This window comes from Equus przewalskii, chromosome 28 (genome assembly GCF_037783145.1).
Source record: "Equus przewalskii isolate Varuska chromosome 28, EquPr2, whole genome shotgun sequence".
Classification (NCBI taxonomy): domain Eukaryota; kingdom Metazoa; phylum Chordata; class Mammalia; order Perissodactyla; family Equidae; genus Equus; species Equus przewalskii.
The window spans coordinates 8,534,873-8,552,484 of record NC_091858.1 but is presented as its reverse complement, the minus strand read 5'-3'; the positions used below and the strand labels follow the sequence as shown (position 1 = coordinate 8,552,484).

General features: G+C 41.4%; 1 protein-coding gene across 9 annotated transcripts in view; it reads left to right on the top strand.

Moving 5' to 3' along the window:
- UNC5D (unc-5 netrin receptor D) overlaps window positions 1-17,612 on the top strand; it is a 492,857-nt gene that overhangs the window by 314,689 nt on the left and 160,556 nt on the right. For all 9 annotated transcript variants that reach the window (XM_070599133.1, XM_070599132.1, XM_070599131.1 and 6 more), the window contains exon 4: window positions 1,479-1,582. In XM_070599133.1, coding sequence (XP_070455234.1) covers window positions 1,479-1,582 — 104 coding nt within the window. The remainder of the gene's footprint in view (window positions 1-1,478; window positions 1,583-17,612) is intronic.

The following is a 17,612-nucleotide window of genomic DNA, read 5'->3' as shown; positions in this document are numbered from 1 at the left end:
GCAATTATGGATCTCAAATAGAAGGAAGCTGGCTTTACAGTTTGGGGGACAACAGAGAAATGAGAAGATGGATCCTGCCGCCTGCCTGCAGTGCCAGTCCTTTGAAGCTCTTTTGTCTCATATATACTCCTGAAGATCTCTGAATATATAGCACTACTGACAAAAGACATCGGTTGCCTCTGGGAGGGAAAACATTAAGAGTAAAATTCGGAAGACAGTGAATACATGCATTGCTGTGCTTGTTATTCATCGAGAGTTTTTGACTTGCTAAAAGCAAGTTTAACGTATTTATACAATTTATAAAGAGGTAACTGATTCTGGAGCTCTGCTCTTTACAGGGAACATATTTCATGTTATTGTAAGCACTAAGGAAAATTAAATCAATAAATCCACAGCCTGTAATTTGAGATACTCAATTGAAGAAAAATACATTGTCAGGGAGGGAGGGGGAAATCGTTTCCATTGAGGAAGACTTGTAAGACTGCCTTTGCTCTACTATCCCAGGCTTTCAAGTGACAGCAAGAATTAAGCCTGTGCTTTAAAATTATCAAAGTGTTATGACACCTCAAAAGAAGCAAAGACCAACTCCCACTTTTGTTATTGAAGCATGTGCTCAAGGGGAAAGCCATGCAAATGAAGCTCTTTCTCTCTGAACTATCCGTGTGCCCTCTTCCCTGAGAAAGTTTTTCTGGGTAGCAGTCAGAGGCTGGATGTCAGGATGCGTGGTGAGTTTTTCCCCATCACTGGCATTGATGCTCTCTCTCTGTGACCACTGGCAAGCCAATTAACCTCTCCAAGTGTCCCCCTTCCCCCATGTGTAAAAGGTTAATAGTGCAGCTTGTTTGCAAAGTGCCTCAAGCCTTCCATGAAGGGCACTACACAGATACCCAGCATCGCTGTTTGACTGGAGGGCACTGTATTTTTTAATTACATGTTTGGTTGGACAGGTTATAGATTTTGTTGTGGTTGAATGTTGCCCCTTCTCCCTGGTCACAAATAAAAGACTAATAGGTAATCTCACACTATTATCATCTTCTAGAGCCCCCTAGAGGGTTAAGGAATGGCAGAGGTTACAGATTAATAATGCATTCTTTAGTTAATAAAAAAAAAGTCACATGCATCTCAACTGCATAATAGCTGTGGATGGCAATTTATTAGGCCAAGTGTTTCATCAAATGCTAAGCAGCTAATGCTGGCAAAGACTCATGGAATGATGAGGTTTTTTTCCTGCTACCAAGTAAATCTTTTATCCTTCACATCAATCTAGAGCATTAGGAACAGTTTTGTTAAAGTTTATTTCAAAAGTACTTGTGAATATTTGGGAAAATGATTCTCGTATTCTGGAACTCCTGAAACAAGTGACTTTTTTGTGTGTATCTCAGTTGTGACATTAAGCTCACTATTTTATTGTATTTTGAGCAAATGGGAATAATACCGGCCCTAGAGCAAAGTGTCATATATCTCACAATTCTTTGCAGATTTACGGAAAAACTTTGAACAAGATCCGCAGGGAAGGGAGGTTCCCATTGAAGGCATGATCGTGCTGCATTGCCGCCCCCCGGAGGGAGTCCCTGCTGCCGAGGTAAGACAGAGTCCTGGGACGAGGCCTGTTCCCCGGAGGGAGGGCAGAGTCCTGTGTGGTCCAAATCAAGTAAAAGAGCCTGTGTCTGGCATTCTTGCTGCCTGGACCCAATTGCTAAAGATGATGAAGAAATTATGAAGGAAGTAAGTTGGAAGAGGAAATTGTCTCCTGTCTACCTGCTTATAGACCCAAAGCTCTTGCCTAGGCAACTTGGTAGGATTGGGTCTGTATTCTTACTTTTGGTGACCTCAGATCATGCAAGTGGCATCCTCTGTGCACTCAGCCATTCCCCTTAGGCACTCTGATATGTGTGTTGGCTTATGAATGAATCTGAGCTCTAACAGGCAAAGTCATGTGAACAAGTGAGACAAGAGGTGACAGGAGGTGAGCCCCTAGTGCCGAGTTCACTGCGGTTGCACTTACTCATTTGTCGTTTGCTTATGAAATGAACATTCATGGGGCATTTATTATGTTGTAGGCACTGTGCTGGCATGACGGATATAAAAAATGCTGAAGCCACAGGTCTCTGATGTGTTATCCTTCCTTCACAATGAGGCGTCTGGAATCCAGTCACTGTGGGTTTTGCTCCTTGCATGTTTTCTGGAACTTCTACTGTACTGTTAGAATATAAGTATCAGTAGCAACAGTCTATGGTAATAGGGAAGGCTTCCTACATCTCGCAGTCAATTAAAAGATGTTCGGAGAGAATAGTAGTACAGTTATTCAGGCAGTATTGTGAAGAAAAAGCTAAGAAGTAAAGAAATGCTTAGTGGAATGATAAGTTTATAAATGTGGGTCTGAGTTGAGCCATAGGTAGTCCAGTTGCGACTCTTCTCTGAGAAGTGATGTCCTAAGAGCTATGGTTTATTCACTGAGAATTAGAGATATAAAAAACAACAGGAGCCTTTGCCTCACATTGTAGCTAAAATTTCTGTGGGATTTTGTAATTGGAAGGACAAAGGAGTAGAGAAAATAAAGGGGAATGAAAAACACACACACATTTGCATATTTAGACAGAAAGCATGCTGGGTGGACACTATTGAAAGCTCAAATGGTTCACAGCAATGAAGTAAACGGACTTGAAAATGAAGTGGAACGTTCCATGCATGATATGAAGTGATTAGAAAAGAAAATGCTTATTTTTAGATTTTCATTTAATGTGAAACGTAAAGATACTTGATCTTCTTTTGCCACCTTCTTGTTCCTTCCAGAGCATGCCCTAGTTTCCCGGATGGAGTGACAGGCGCAGGGCGTTAAGTGCACAGGTGAACATGTCAATCTTGCTTAGGACCCCCCATGCGCTCCTGGGAGTATCAGCAGTTCGCTGCAGTCACTACCCATCGCTCAAAGTCCCAATTTACAAATGTTTCATGCATAAAAATGTCTCGCCTAGGTCATGCTGGCTATATGTGCAGCCTGGCTTCCTTCCAAGCCTGTACTGGGTCACTGCCGTCAACGTTGGCAGCTATGAGAGGAATGAGCAGAAGGGAAGGTCGTGTTGTTATTAGCTATCTTCCCATGGGAACCTATCATTCTCTAGCTGTCTAGTAATCAATTTTTACAGCTGGAAGAGAACTTAGAGATTTACCTGGCACAGCCTTTGCGTTTTAGAGACAAGAAAACTGATGCTCAGATCAATGACCTAACCAAAGGTCTTGCAGCCACGTAAAGGATAATTCTCTTCAAAATCTTCCAAAAGCTCCCCAGAGGACTCAAGGTGAAAGTCTGTGTTTTTTGGTACCTTACATGGCCCAACAGAATCTCACCTGCTGTTACCTCTGACCTCATCTTCTGCTGCTCTGCATCTGACCCCCCCTATAGCCACACTGGCCTCCTCACTCTTCCTCAGGTGCACCAGCCATGCTTCTGCCTCAGGGCCTTTGCACATGATGGCCCTTCTGCTAGAATACTCTTTCCCAGCTATTACATTGCTTCATCCCTTTCTTAGGGCTGCTTAGTGAGGCCTGCTCTGGATACTCTGTTGAAAATGTCACTTTTGCACTCTATACATATACTTTCAAGCCCCTTTCTCTGCTTTGTATTTTTCCCTTAGCTTTATCACAAACATACTGCATTTATTGTGTCTATTTTCCATCTACTCTACTGGAATTTAAGTTACATGAGGAGAATTTTTGCTTAATTTTTCATTTCTGTATCCCCAGAACATAAACAGTGCTTCTCACATCCAGGTGCTCAATAAATATTTGTTGAATATGAATGAAAACCAGTTTCCTGCATGTATTGATGAATATTTGAGGTTAAACCAGGCAAAACTGTGAAATCCATTAGACTTGTGGTTGTTTTTTGGTTTTCTCCTATTCTGGATACTAAAAAGTGAGTACCATCTGCTCTCAAAGACATAAATTTAAACAAGGAGAGACCAAAAGAGAGAATGATAAAGGTTGTGCAGTCTGGTGAGATAATAGCCAAAGAGGAAAATACGCCTTGGTGTGTAAATGCATCCATGAGTGTGCACACATGCGTGCATACACACACGCATACCTACACCCCACCCCCAAATACACACAAACACATCCACCCATGCACTGAAGCTTCTTCGTAGAGATTGCAGGGGATTTATGAATTACAAGGACTCCTTGGCCCTTCAGGGCCATTGCTTGTGGAGCGGATTCCTGTGGGAGAATGGGCCAGCCTCTAGGAAGTAAGCAGCGTTGCCATCTGTTCAACTACTTATGAAAGGCTGAACTTGAGTTGAAGCTTGGAAGCAGCTCTTTGCACATCCCTGCATATTTCTTGCCCCAACACCCTAATCTTGAAGCAAATGAGTTCTGCCTATTGGCTCAATCCATTTTCTACCTTCATTTGTTTCTGACAGTGCTTTTCAGCTGTACCCGCAGGAGCAGAACAGCATGTGAAAAACTTTCAGTAGTGGCACAAACCAATGTCAGTGACAGAATATTTGGGAGAGTTGTTGAACAGGGGAGGAGGGAATACATTACAGACATATCAGAAAGAATCTTTTCTTTTCTGGTACCAACCTTCCTGCCAAATTTCCAAACTGTGGGCATTCACTTTCTCTATTAGTTTCCTAGGGCTGCTGTGAGAATTACTTCAAACTGGGTAGCTTAAAACGACAAAAATGTCTTCTCTCGCAGTTCAGGAGGCTAGATGTCTGAAATCAGGTATAGGCAGAATTCGTTCTTCTCACGGGGCTCTGAAACAGAATCTGTTCCATGCTTCTCTCTCAACTTCTGCTGGTTTCTGGCAGTCTTTCCTGTCCCTTGGCTTGTAGACACATCACTCCAGTCGCTGACTCTGTCTTTGCGTGGTATTCTCCTCTCTGTGTCTCTGTGTGTCTGAATTTCTTCTTCTTATAAGGATGAGTCATGGCTGACCCTAATCTACTGCAGCCTCATGTTAATATTCTGGCTCACAGTAGGTCTGCAAAGACCCTATTTCCAAATAAGGCCACATGCACAGGTTCCGTGGACATAAAATTTAGAGGGGAGCCACAATTCAACTCAGTACACTTCCCATTCTTCCTTTGACATCATATCACTCTTTTATTTTAGACATGTATATGTTATTAGAAATAAATTTCAGAGCCGCCTGTCTGAAATTAAATAGAGGACCATTCCATAGAGCTGTTGGGGCTGTAGGATAGTTTAAAACAGAAATTGTGAGCTGATGAGGGGAGAAAGCTTTGTTTTCTGCATTTTGTTTTGTAGATGGAGGTGGAGAGTATTTCAGCTACATTGTGCCTTAACGGGCGATTGTGGGGCCCTGACCAGCATTTATAGCAACATCTTCATGCAAGAAAGCATCTCAGTTCCAACACTGGAGTTATTTTGGAAGTTCACTTATTTATGGATTGGATACTACCTATATCTGTGTCCTGACATTTACAGCTCTTTTAGTTTCAGCAACAGCTAACACAGTAATTATCACCACCCACATGTGCTTTTGTTGAGGGAAGCCAGAATGAGAGAAAAAAGCTGAGAAAGAGAAGGGCAGAGATAGGGAAGAAAAATGAAAATGTTCATACCCTCCCACAGTCGGGGGTTCCCGGGGTGGAGATGTCTGCCAATGGCTGTCAGGTGGGCTTCAGATCTTGAAGAGTGTATGTTTGTGCTTATTGACTTCACAGTCCTGTGAGGATCCTACCGTTGACTCTTCAGTATAGCAGTAATTGAGAACTCCGCTTGGAAATTGATCAGTTATGTAATTGTCACTGAGAAATATTATCGGTTATCTTCCCTGATCAGGCCATGTTTCACACTCTCTAATGTACCACTTGGTTTCCCTCCTACCCACCTCTTCTCAGGCCCTTGGGGTCATCACTGGAAGGACTTGTGGCTGGCAGGGCCACTGGTACATCAGCTGGTTTTGTCCTGCAGTGGCATAGGGGGTCTTCTCTGTGGCACATTGAAAGGCACCTTGGGGGAAAGTCTAAGTCTTCTTTTCACAAGACTGTATGTATAATTGTCTTCTCTCTGCAAGATAGAGCTTTCTTGGTAACTAACTCATCTACATAACCAGAGAAAGTGGTTTGTATAATAAGAATAGAAAGAACTGCCATTTATGGACTGTCCCCATGTGCCAGGCACTGTTAAGTGGTTTTTCTATGTTATTTCATTTAAATTTCCAAGGACTGCTATGAGATGCTAGAAAGCTGTCGGTGTTTTCCTGTCCATCTTACTGGAACTTGTCCATGCTCTCAGATCACTAGGAAGCCAATCTAACCTTAAACCTCAGATCTTTCCTTTGTCTAACAGTTTTTGTTTGGATTTAGTGAGACTGTGGGTTTAGTTAGTTTCCCCAAGCATTTCTTAAGCTTGGGAGCCCCTAGGCCCGCGATAGCATATCTGCTTGCTATGCTGCCTGCCGTTCTACCCTTAGAAGTAGACTTTTATGGATTAAAATCTCTTTTAGCTGATATGCTAATCCTGAATCTGCTATAAATTTTGTGTTTCTTTGTTTAAAATAGATAATCTGGTGATAAAACTAAGAACAGAGCACTGAGAGAATAAGCTTTGGGAGCTGAGGAAGACAAGGAGCCCGAGGCCGGACATCCATGGAGCCTCTGTCCTCCCAAGGGCCCAAAGCTTGGTTTTGATGCTGTCCTACGAGATAGGAGGATACTGGGTGTCTAAAGTTACAGGGAGGAGGCAATGGTAGAGAAGAAAAGCAGACATATAAAAGGAGAAGTAAGAGGACCAAGGGTAATCTGTACCCTCATTAAATTTTTCTTACATTTGGCCATGGCCCTGACATCTCAGAGTCAAGAAGGGTCCCAGACTTAGTCTGATAGGTGCGTACTGATGTCTTGTGGCAAGGTTCTTTCTCCTGGTATACATCAGTGGGATAGGGAGATGGAAAAAACAGAACTGAGGATTGTTAGTGTGGTACAACGGAGGAAAAGTATGAACTTTGGAGTCAAAGAGATCCAGGGTCAAACCCTGACTAGCATTTCCTAACGTTATGACCTATCACAATTTACTAACCACCTGAACTCAGACTCTTCATCTGAAAATGGGAACAATACTCCCCTTATAGAATTTCTCTGATGCAAAGAAGAAGAAAAACCCCCAAGAAAATATAAAAATATTTAGCACAGTTTCTAATACTAAATAAATAGTCGAGATTATTGTGGTTTCTCTTCTTCCTTCTCCTCTTAGTCTTTTCTAAAGTTTCATGACCTTTGATTTTCAGAAAAAAATGTAGGGCTCCATTATGGTTGGGGAACCAGATTAAAACTGAAAACTCTTATAATATCTAACACATTTTTAGCCCCATGGAAAAGGGGAGTGCTGCTAAGACCATCCTTCCTCACCTCGCCCATGAGCTCTGCCTCTGCTGCCTGTGCCTTCTGTTCTTGCCTTTCAAGTTCATCAAAGGACAAAGACACTTACCAAAAAGCTTCCTGCTTCCCTCCTTGTAATCGATCACATGGAGGAAATAAATGGCGACTGAGAGGAGCTGGTGACTATCAATGTTTGTTCCCATTACTTACCCCATTGAAGAGTCTTATGAATGGTATTATTGTTAGTAAAAACACTTTTCGAAAGATAGTATATAAACTTGGAAATTCACACCAGACTCATTTAGACACTGGTTTGGATGAAATAATAGGACACACACTTTTTCCAAAATACCTGAAATACGGATGGATGATAATTCAAGCTTTTCTAAATCCCATGAGCTCATCCTTTAGCTGGATGTATTAGAACGTATCTGTCACTACGGTTACTTTTAACCTTAACCCTGGGCAGTTGTAACTAAAGATAACAACTTTAGTGTTTGACACTTGTTGTTCAGCTAAAACCAATTTACTCTTTTCAAAACAATTCATTATCCCACACTGCACTTTTTTATACTCCCCAATTAAATGGAAAATCTATCTTTCATAAAAGTTAGAAATTATGTCCAATGAAAATCCGACATTTTAATGGTTTTCCACAGATTAAAATTGTAGAGTTCTCAATAAACCCTGATTTACTGATGTTGGCTGTAAAATGGTTATTGCTGTTAATAAAGCCTGTAAATCTTAACAGGTTATATTTGCCTTGGTCAATAAAACTTGCCATAAAGTCTTAGTGTCTAAGGCTAATTCTGCTCACATCGAGGTAAACAGCCTACTCAAAATAATTCAAAGTCTTTGAGAATTAGGCCCCAAAGCTAAGAAACTGACAGATTCTAGCCTTGAGTCACTGCATGCCAGGCACTTTTCTTGTTTTTATCTCGCCAAGGAGTCAAGACAGTGCTGGAATTAGAAAAGTCAAGAAGGTCAAGGGCTTTAGTCAATGCATTGTGGGTAAGGAGAAGGTTCCCTTCTTTCTGCTGGATGCGAAATCAGTTTTGTCATTGACTGATCACTGGGTTGGAATGCTTGTATAACCAGGAGAGGTTCCAGGAGTGGAATGAAAGAATGTATTTTCTGTTTCATAAAGTATGCCAGAGTCATACAAGTGTTGGAAGCCAAATTATTTGTTGGGTGTTGGGGGCAGGTTAGGAGAAGGAGGTCATTCCCCTTCCAGTTGCCCACACAGAAATCAAAGCTTTCTTAAGAAACTCTATTAATCTTGGGAGACTTGGTGGACATTTGTCATGTTTCTAATGTTTGGGCAACTTCTTTTTAAGTCTTACCTTCCTAAGGTAAAAGCCAAGAAACTGGCATTTTTCATCTTTGTGGTTAGGCCCCACTAGTCAGGAGTTCTTGCACAAGATGAGGTGGAAAAGTGAGCAATGTAAGGTGGTAATTGTGTGGGAATCCTTCTCTGGAGAGGGCGGTGGTGGAGATGTCCAGCTCCAATGGGCAGCTAGAGGAACTGGCATCTCTCCCAGGTCTCATGGTTGTGAGCCAAGCCATGTTTTTTGAACTGCAAGGGTGTTGCCAAATGACTGTCGCTTTCCTTGCAGTGTCATTGAGCGGTTTTCCTGGCTATGTGGCAGCCTGGCCTGACTCTCTGGCCCTCCTGGATGTTCTGGGCACTACTGTATTCTTTCCTGCATAAAGAAGCCAGAGCAGAGTTTGATGTTTGCAATCAAGACTTCTGACCATTACTGTGCACGTGTCCTGTCTTACTTATCTTGAGGATACCTTTGAACAGTATCTGCAAATGGCCACTGGAACAAAGAAAATCACTAGGAGTTAAAGACCATTTGTGGGATGTTTTCTTTCTCTTTATCTGTAAAATAAGGAAGGGCACTAGAAAGTTCCTAAGGCCCCTTTCATGTCTGTTTCTGATGTATAAACAGTAGAATCTCCACACTATCTATGACATGTTTTAGTAATTCTGCCCAGAATGGTGCCAGACAGTTTTCAAATCGGAAACCCTTTGCCCTTCTCCCCTGTGAGGGTATTCTAAATGAAAGACTCATTTGTTGCAAATGTGTTCATTGGCATAAAACCCAGGAGAGAATCTTATGACTTTGCACTGTTTAATACAAGAATCACTAGACTATTGTGTTTAACCTCAATCAAACAGACTATGAAATGAAGATTTTATTTAAAAAATAAGACTCTTAATAATTCTCTAGAGAAATGTTAAGTGAAGAGCCCAACTTCTGAAGCAATGGACCTCAGGTATAAATAATTAATCTAATTTGGTGCAGCCAAAGCAGAGAGACTGTCTAATAGTGCAGATAAACTTTGCTTTGAGGAGACTGACAATGAGGACCCTTGCAGAAAGCCACATTTGATTACAATATATAATAGTGCAATAGAAACCTAATGGACTCTTAGGAAAAGAGAATGTTGAATTGGTTAAATACTAGTAATTAAGTGCCAGTAAATTACTTCTCTAAAAAGACTCCTGCAAAAAAAAATTTTACTATCGTAAGAGAGATGGGAAAATGAAGTTAACATAAATTGTTTAAAAAGTGAGTATCTGCAGCCCCAAAACCCTCATTATTAATGCTGGTCCTTAAGTAAATCTTATTAGTGTACTGACTTTTGCCACATCCTTATCTGGGAAGCTCTATTTCTTTACTGAGGAAGAAAAGGAGAGAAGACATCTAAAGTTCCTGATTTGTATTTATTTTCCTTTTTCTTGTTCTGTATTTCTGGAGGGAGAGAAACGTGGAAGATAGAATGATGTTTGCAAAGCCAAAGGGAGAGACCCAAGAAGAGATTGCAAAGGTTGCTCAGTGGCTGGTCTTGCTCCTTTTTTTCCTCTTTCTCTACACTCTGCTAGGTCAGCTCCACATACTCAGTCTTCTTTCCTTCTAAGCACTCCTCTGTGACAGTGTTACTTATAGTCCTGTCTCTGTGTCCTCCTCATTTCTCCTAGCCTGGAACAACCTTGACCTCCTCCATCTGTCTGTCCTTTGAACAGTCTTGGAGGATGTGTCTTAACCCGGCCAACCAATGCCTTCTTCCCTGGCTGCCCTAGCTGACACCGATCTCTCTTTCTTAGAAATACCTCCGTGGACTGCTCAAGTAAGGACACATTTTCTCCCTCCCTCTAAACACTTTTATAGCATATTGCTTTGAACATTTTTTTGTTTTCTTTTTTTTCCTCTGTCTTGTATGTAACATTTCATGACTATATATTCCTCAATGTAATTTCTTCAGGATAAGAAATGCCAATTTTACTTTTCAGCATCCTTTCTACTCCGCTTAGCAGATAACACTAAGACACCTGGGAGTATATTAGATCTCTGGGAAGCATTGTGACTTGGAGGATGAATATTGACACAACCGCTGTGTGGTACATGTAATAATAAACTCTTATATTTAAATGATCACTTTAAAGTTTACGAAGATTTTCACGTATATTGACTTATTTGCTCCTTAAAGCTACCATTTGTGGGTAGGCAAATACAGCAATATCTCTGTTTGATAAAATCATTTATTCCATATATAAATTTATGAAGAAACTACTGTATAGCTAACATTTATTGCACACACTGTCTCTGTCAGGCACTGCTCACTGAATCCTCCCAACAGCTCTCTGGGGTATGTGCTGGTGATATGCTGGGTTTATAAATAAGGAAACTGAGGCACAGAGAGGTAAGCAGTTTACTCGAGGGCACAGTTACTGACTGATTAAGTCAGTAATTGAACCCAGACAGACTGGCTTCCAAAGCTATTCTTTTAAACACTATCTGATGAAGCTTCTTTATGCATCAGACTTTGCTTGATGAGTACAAGCTGAGTAAGAGAGCATGCCTTTTCTTAACTAGCCCGCCATCCTATTTTATGCATATACAGCTAAGAGGATTAAGGTAAGATAATGGCATATATGAATATGCAAGTGTGTGCACACACACTTACAGGCATATTGATTTTCCTCCATTTTGTTTCTCCTGTCTCTCATTCCAAGTCTGAGCCTTATTGTTCCCCAGTTGCAGTTAAACCCTGTCATTTGAAGGCATTGAAATCTGCATTGTGCTCAAGTTCTAGAGATGGTTGCTCAGTGCCAGTGACGACTTTGAGCAGGCGTTGATGGGATGGAGAAACACTGTTGACAAAATATATCTTTATCCTCCTCCCTCTTCTCCCCCATTTTTTTTTTCTAGCAGGAAATTACATCCTTTATTCTTTCAAAAATATAAAATTTGCATATTGTGCTTAAGGCATCTCAAATTGGGAGGGAAACAAATAGATCAAGAAGGAAGGTGGCTTGGAGGAAAAATAAGAAGGCCAGCGATCAATAGTAAAAATGGAAAGAAAAACACACAAGCAAAGGAAATGTATGATTTCTAAATTAACATAATGAAGGCATAGAGCTATTTCTCTGTCCTATGCCTTCTTACACAGTTTAGTGGCAATAAACAGTCTTTATATCTTGAATTATGCAGAAATAAAAGCAGTCTGGGAGGCCCCCACATAAATAGCTGCAGTTCTGTAATTCAGCAGTAATGCTCCATGGGCATGAATCAAGAACTCCATCCCAATCCTGCTGAGACAGCACGGATTTAATGTTTCTATGAAGCGCACTACACACCATCCTGATTCACTTAGCAAATGTAGCCTGCCTTTGTTTTTCAGTCAGAACTTATTAAAACAGCACAAACAGCCACAACCACGACAATAACAGCTTCTCCTGGTAATCCTTTGCCATGATTTCCAAATCCTAATTGTTGTCTGTATAGTCTACTTGGAAGGAAATGCCACTTTCTCTAATGCCTTTTGCTTTTAGTTAACTGTGGGAAATTAGAAGGTACACCAGCACTGTGGGTGATTTTTCACGTATCTGCTGGTAAAATAGAGCGTGCCCATTTCTCCTTCTTAGGGTAGTTTAGCGACCTGCAGAATAAGCACCTGCCTCCAGGTACTATTGAGATATACCCAGCTGATCTTATTGCAGTTTGGCTTCAGTTCCAGAATTCATGCCTGCTGAAAAAAATCCTAGATGGCCTCTTTCATTGCACTGCACAGCTCTCAAGCTTCCCCACTCTGTAAAATCTTAAGGAGCTGCCATCTTCCCGTGGAGCCAGCTTAGCTTCAGCACAGTCGGTCCATTGAGTGAAAGAGTGACTTACTGAAACTCCCAAAGCTTTGGTTGGTGTAAATTGCAGTGGCTTCCACACCACGGATTACAGGCACACCACCCCAGCTTAGCAGCTGCACATTCACATCTGCACGTAACTCAGATTCACTTGGTTGTATCAGTTAAGCTTCCAAGCAAAACATCCAGCATTCAGAGCTGAACAGCTGACAATCCCCTGCTGTGGTGAATTTTGATTTAAATATAACTGAGTCTCTCTTGGCTCTGGCTTAACTGAATTGGAACTGTTCTTTTAATTGTTGATTCCGTATTGGCTTACAGAGCTGGCTGTCAGTCCTCCCAACAGATTCTCTCTATAGATGTGTTTATTAATCGTGTGCGATATTCCTCATCCTCCGTGGACTGCCAGCACTGGCCCTTGCTAGTCACCAGTGATGGTTTAAACTTTGATTTCTGTGCACAGGAAGTGGCAGACTGATGATTCATGGGTTGGCTCAACAGTGTCATTTGGCGATCACCTTCGGGAGGCAGTCCTGGCATGCCACTGCAGGGAAACAAAAGCACAGATCTGCTTAATGTCACCAAAATTTGAAGGAGCCGTCACTCTGGTACATCAATTATGTATGAGGCTAGGTGGTCAGTTTAATCTTTCCTTTCAACATTGTCATCTAGGTACTGCTTGAAATGCCTTTGTTACAAATCTGGGTATGTTTAGGAGTAAAGTATTACGTGGTAACACACATTGCACATTTGCCTGGAAAAAATGTCTCTTTCTTGATAGCTGGAGAGTTCACATTCTCATTTTTAATTAAATCATCAAATAATAGGCAACATGAGTTGGTGCTATAGAGGGGTAATGATAGATAAAGAAAAAGGATAACAAAGCTAATGAGGAGAAAAGACCTCAAAGTAGGGATGGGAGCTGATAAGTACTAGATTGCGTTTTTATGACATTTCCTTCAATGTCATGGTCTGCCAACACGATAGAACTCTCATTGATGATCATCATTGTTAGTTACCATATACTGAGGACCACACGCTCTCTGCTAAAGGTACTTACCATATGTCGTCCAATTTCATTCTCTCAGCTGAGTTAGGTACTATTATCATTTCCATTTTACAGATGTGGAAATTGAGGCTTAGATTAAGTAACTTCCCTAAAGTCTCTTAGGCTGTAAGGGGCCTAGTTCTCTTTGATTTCAAAGCCCAAATCTTGAGACAGTCCTACAGCATCTCTTGTTATTTACCACATGCCATGCATGCACTTGGTAAACAAGGCAGTAGAGATTCCAGCAGGGGTATATCTGACTCCAATGTTGGATTCTTTCTATTATATCACACTCCCCACCCCCTGGCACTGGGTCAGCTATGTTGTACTGATATCAGAGTATGACTTAAAAACAATTCATGGACAGTCTCTTACTTGATCTAATACAGCTTTAATCTCTTGTTACTTTAATAAATGGCTTCTTTGCCTCAAGCCATACAGCAATGAATGAGATATGATCTCAAGCATCCCATAAATGAAATATATATGTAAATAACTATCTAAAACAGAGTGTGATACCTAAAATAATAATGACAGCAGTAAAGTAGAAAGGAGCGTGATTATTTATTTTGGCCAGAGTGGTCAACCAAGACTTTGCAGAACATGATTCCTATACAGGTTTTTGAAAGGCAGATAAGAGATCATTGCAGTGCAAATTTGCACACAACACTTAGGACCAAGATCAGCGTGGTCAAAAGCTTACAGGTATGAAAAAGCATGGGCGACCAGGAAGTGCACTTAGTTTCATTTTCAGAGACCCCTAAAGAACAAGTGGGAGAATGAATGGAGTAGAGGCTCTAGGAAGTAGACAGTGGCCAGATCACAGAAAGCCTTGTTTGCCATCCTGAAAAACTTTGACTTTTTGCTCGCAGGTGGTGGGGAGCCCGTGGAGGATTTGAATCAGAGAAGCAAAATGCCAGTTTGATTTGTCCATTTTTTCAATGTTTATATCAATTTTTAGTTCAAGGACCCAGTAGTTAGATTGCGATAGAGATGCCTCTAGGAAGTTTAAATATATAATTTTGTTAAATATAATATATTAGAAATATATCAAATATATATATAAATATATATAAATATATAGTTAAATATATAGTTAAATATATCATTTAAATATATCATATATCATCAATCATCTATATCATTGTTGGAACTAATTTTTTAAAAACTTTTTATTTGCAAATAATTTCAAACTTGCAGAAAAATCTCAAGAATTAGAATAAAAAATCCAGAGAAGAATCCTAGCTTCAACAGAACCCTGCCAAGCGCTGTGACCACCATCCCAGCCTCCACTGCCCCAGCAAGTAGCAGAGCTTTCCAAGCCCTCTTGTCCTTTCTGCTGCAGGGGTCACTTGGAGCTGACCGGAAGAAGTGTAGACAATGTCGACATTTGTGTTCACTGGCCTTGATGCTGTAGCCTCTGAGAATCACAGCCTCAACTCACTCCATTCACTCTGTACAGCTTACCTAATGGGCACCCTTCTCTTCCCTGATTCAGAACAAGAGGAGATGCTGAAGAGAGGGGTCAAAGATCTCTATGCCTTTAGATGCCCCCGCACCATCCCTTCACCTCTGCATTCCGCATGGACTTCCCGAACTATTTGACAAAGCCTTTGAAGGTCTCCCTTCCTCCTTTATGATTGCTCCACATTTCCCTTGAAACGTGCTGAGATTCTTCTATTTACCGGTGACTCCGACCCATTAGAGGCAGCTGTGAAGCTGTAGCTTTTCAGGCTGCACTATGTTGTTCGAGTATTTCACTAAAGCCTGGGTTCAGGGTGGACAAAAGACAGCTGAGTGTTGTCATTACTGTTTCCAAGAGGCAGGATCTTTTCATCCAGATAATGTAGATATCCGCTCAAAGGTTCTTTGGTAACACAGTCGTGGGAAGAGCTTTTGCTTTCTCTCAGATGCCTCTGCCACTCATCGTGGGAAGAGAGTTTCTCCTCACGTCCTCCCCTCTCCCATTGTCTCAATCACCCTCTGTGTTTACTTTCACCCTGGGCGCATTTGTTCAGTTGGGCTTATTCAATCAAGTCTCCCTCATGCTATTATGGCTTACCTTATCTCCTGCATTTAGAGTGCTGGGACCATTATTCCTTTCATTTGCCTGCTTTAAAGGCTGAAACGTCTGTCTAATTCACTTCAGTACCTGGGCCTAATCATGCTCTTATTATTGGGTTTTTACTTCTGAGTTTCCTGGTTTCTCTTGCCATCCTAGGTCCCAGAAGCAACTCTGGATCCCTGAGGCAATTGAGGACAGCTTCTATCAGAGATAATCCCCTTCCCTTTTCTGATACTGGTCAGTCAATACTTAACTCTGACTTGGACTCGAAGACAGAGCAGGGGTTCTCACCATCAACACTATTGACATTTGTGACCTGGTGCCCCTTTCTTGTGGAGGGCTGTCCTGCTCTGAGTGGGATGTTTGGTAGCATCTGTGGCCTCTACTCATTAGATGTTAATAGCACCTCCACCCGCAGACCTCTAGTTGTGACAACCAAAAATGTCACCAGACATTGCCAAATGTCACCCTTGGTTGAGAATCCCTGAGACAGAGTCTTTGCTGGCAGGTAGTTTAGAATCTTACTAAAATGCTATACACAGTGTCTAATACGATGGCTGCCATATAACATGTGCTCAATAATTTTTGGTTGAACTAAGCCCAGCATCAACAGATAGTTGCTCAGGTCTGCCGGCAGGCCTGTGATCACACTGTAGGCAGTGGAAACCACGCCACAGTCATCTCTGTCTAGCCAGCCTTCAGCACAGTACCTGGCATATAATAGACTTTCAGAAAATATATGTTGATGGAATGCTTAAATGAACAGAGTAGGTAAGAAGCTCAAACGAAAATGATTGTTAGATTGTGCTGATTAATCAAGGAGTTACATGTGTTGGGTGGGCATGAGCTGGACCATGAAGGATGAGACCAATATGTATAAGAAGAGATTGATGAAGAGGAAATCAGTACAAGAAGTGCAGTGGGTCAGGCAGGTGTCAGTTCTATCCCCTAAAGAGTGGTCAGCGCACTCTGCCTCTTACTCATCAGAGGGCCCGGTTTTTCACATGAAAAAAAAAAAGCCAAAGTGCACAGCTGTAGACTGCATCTGTGGCCTTAAACTGGTGGGTCGAAAATGCACACTATGGGTGAATCACGTCAGGCCAGCACCCTGCTGAGGAAGTCGCATCAAAGTAGCCTACTGAACCATATCAGAACCTCAAAAGGTGCACAGCGGGGACTACAACATACTCCTGGAGTATGAAGCTCGGTGTCCACTAGGGTGGTCCCTTCAAAGCCTAGGATGCACGCACTTACCCCACAGCTCCACTGGGCATGACTGTGGAGGAAATGTGACATGTTGAAGGTAGGAGACCTGAGTTCCAGATCCCCTTCTCAATCTCATAACTAGGGAAGTTAAAATCCCTTGGGATTCCTTTAAGTGGAGCAATTACTTTTCCTCCTTGAAAGGAAGGGGACAAGCAAAAATAAAGGACCCCTTACAATCCAAGGGAGACATTATTTACAATAAGCATATTTAAGAGCATGGTTCTTGGAATCATAATTCAGGCTGGTAGGGTTCAATCCAAACCCCTCTTTTTATTAGCTGCGTGATCTTAGGCTAATTCTATAACCTTTCTGAACTTCAGGGTCCTCATATGCAAAATGGGATAATAATGCCTCGTAAGGATGCTGTGAAGATTAATTTAAATGAGATAATGTCTCTAACATTTACCTTAGTTCCTAGCACATAGCACAGTAAATGGTTATTGTTATTAGTTATAGTATTAGATAGATAATAAGATCTATTAACACTTTATTTATTTTACTATCTGTCCGTAGCACATCACTGGCAAGTTTTGCCTCTGTGTTATTCTCACATTGTAAGGTGGTAATATGTTATTGACATGAGGTCATGTTGAGGTTTGCATCCATTATCTCATCTTCTTAAAACCGTTTGGTCCAACTTCATCCCCGCCCCCCACACTTAACCTGTAATAGCTCACCATACTCCAGTCAGGGCTAATGCATTCTTTTCAAGCGATCATGATCTCTCTGGGTTTT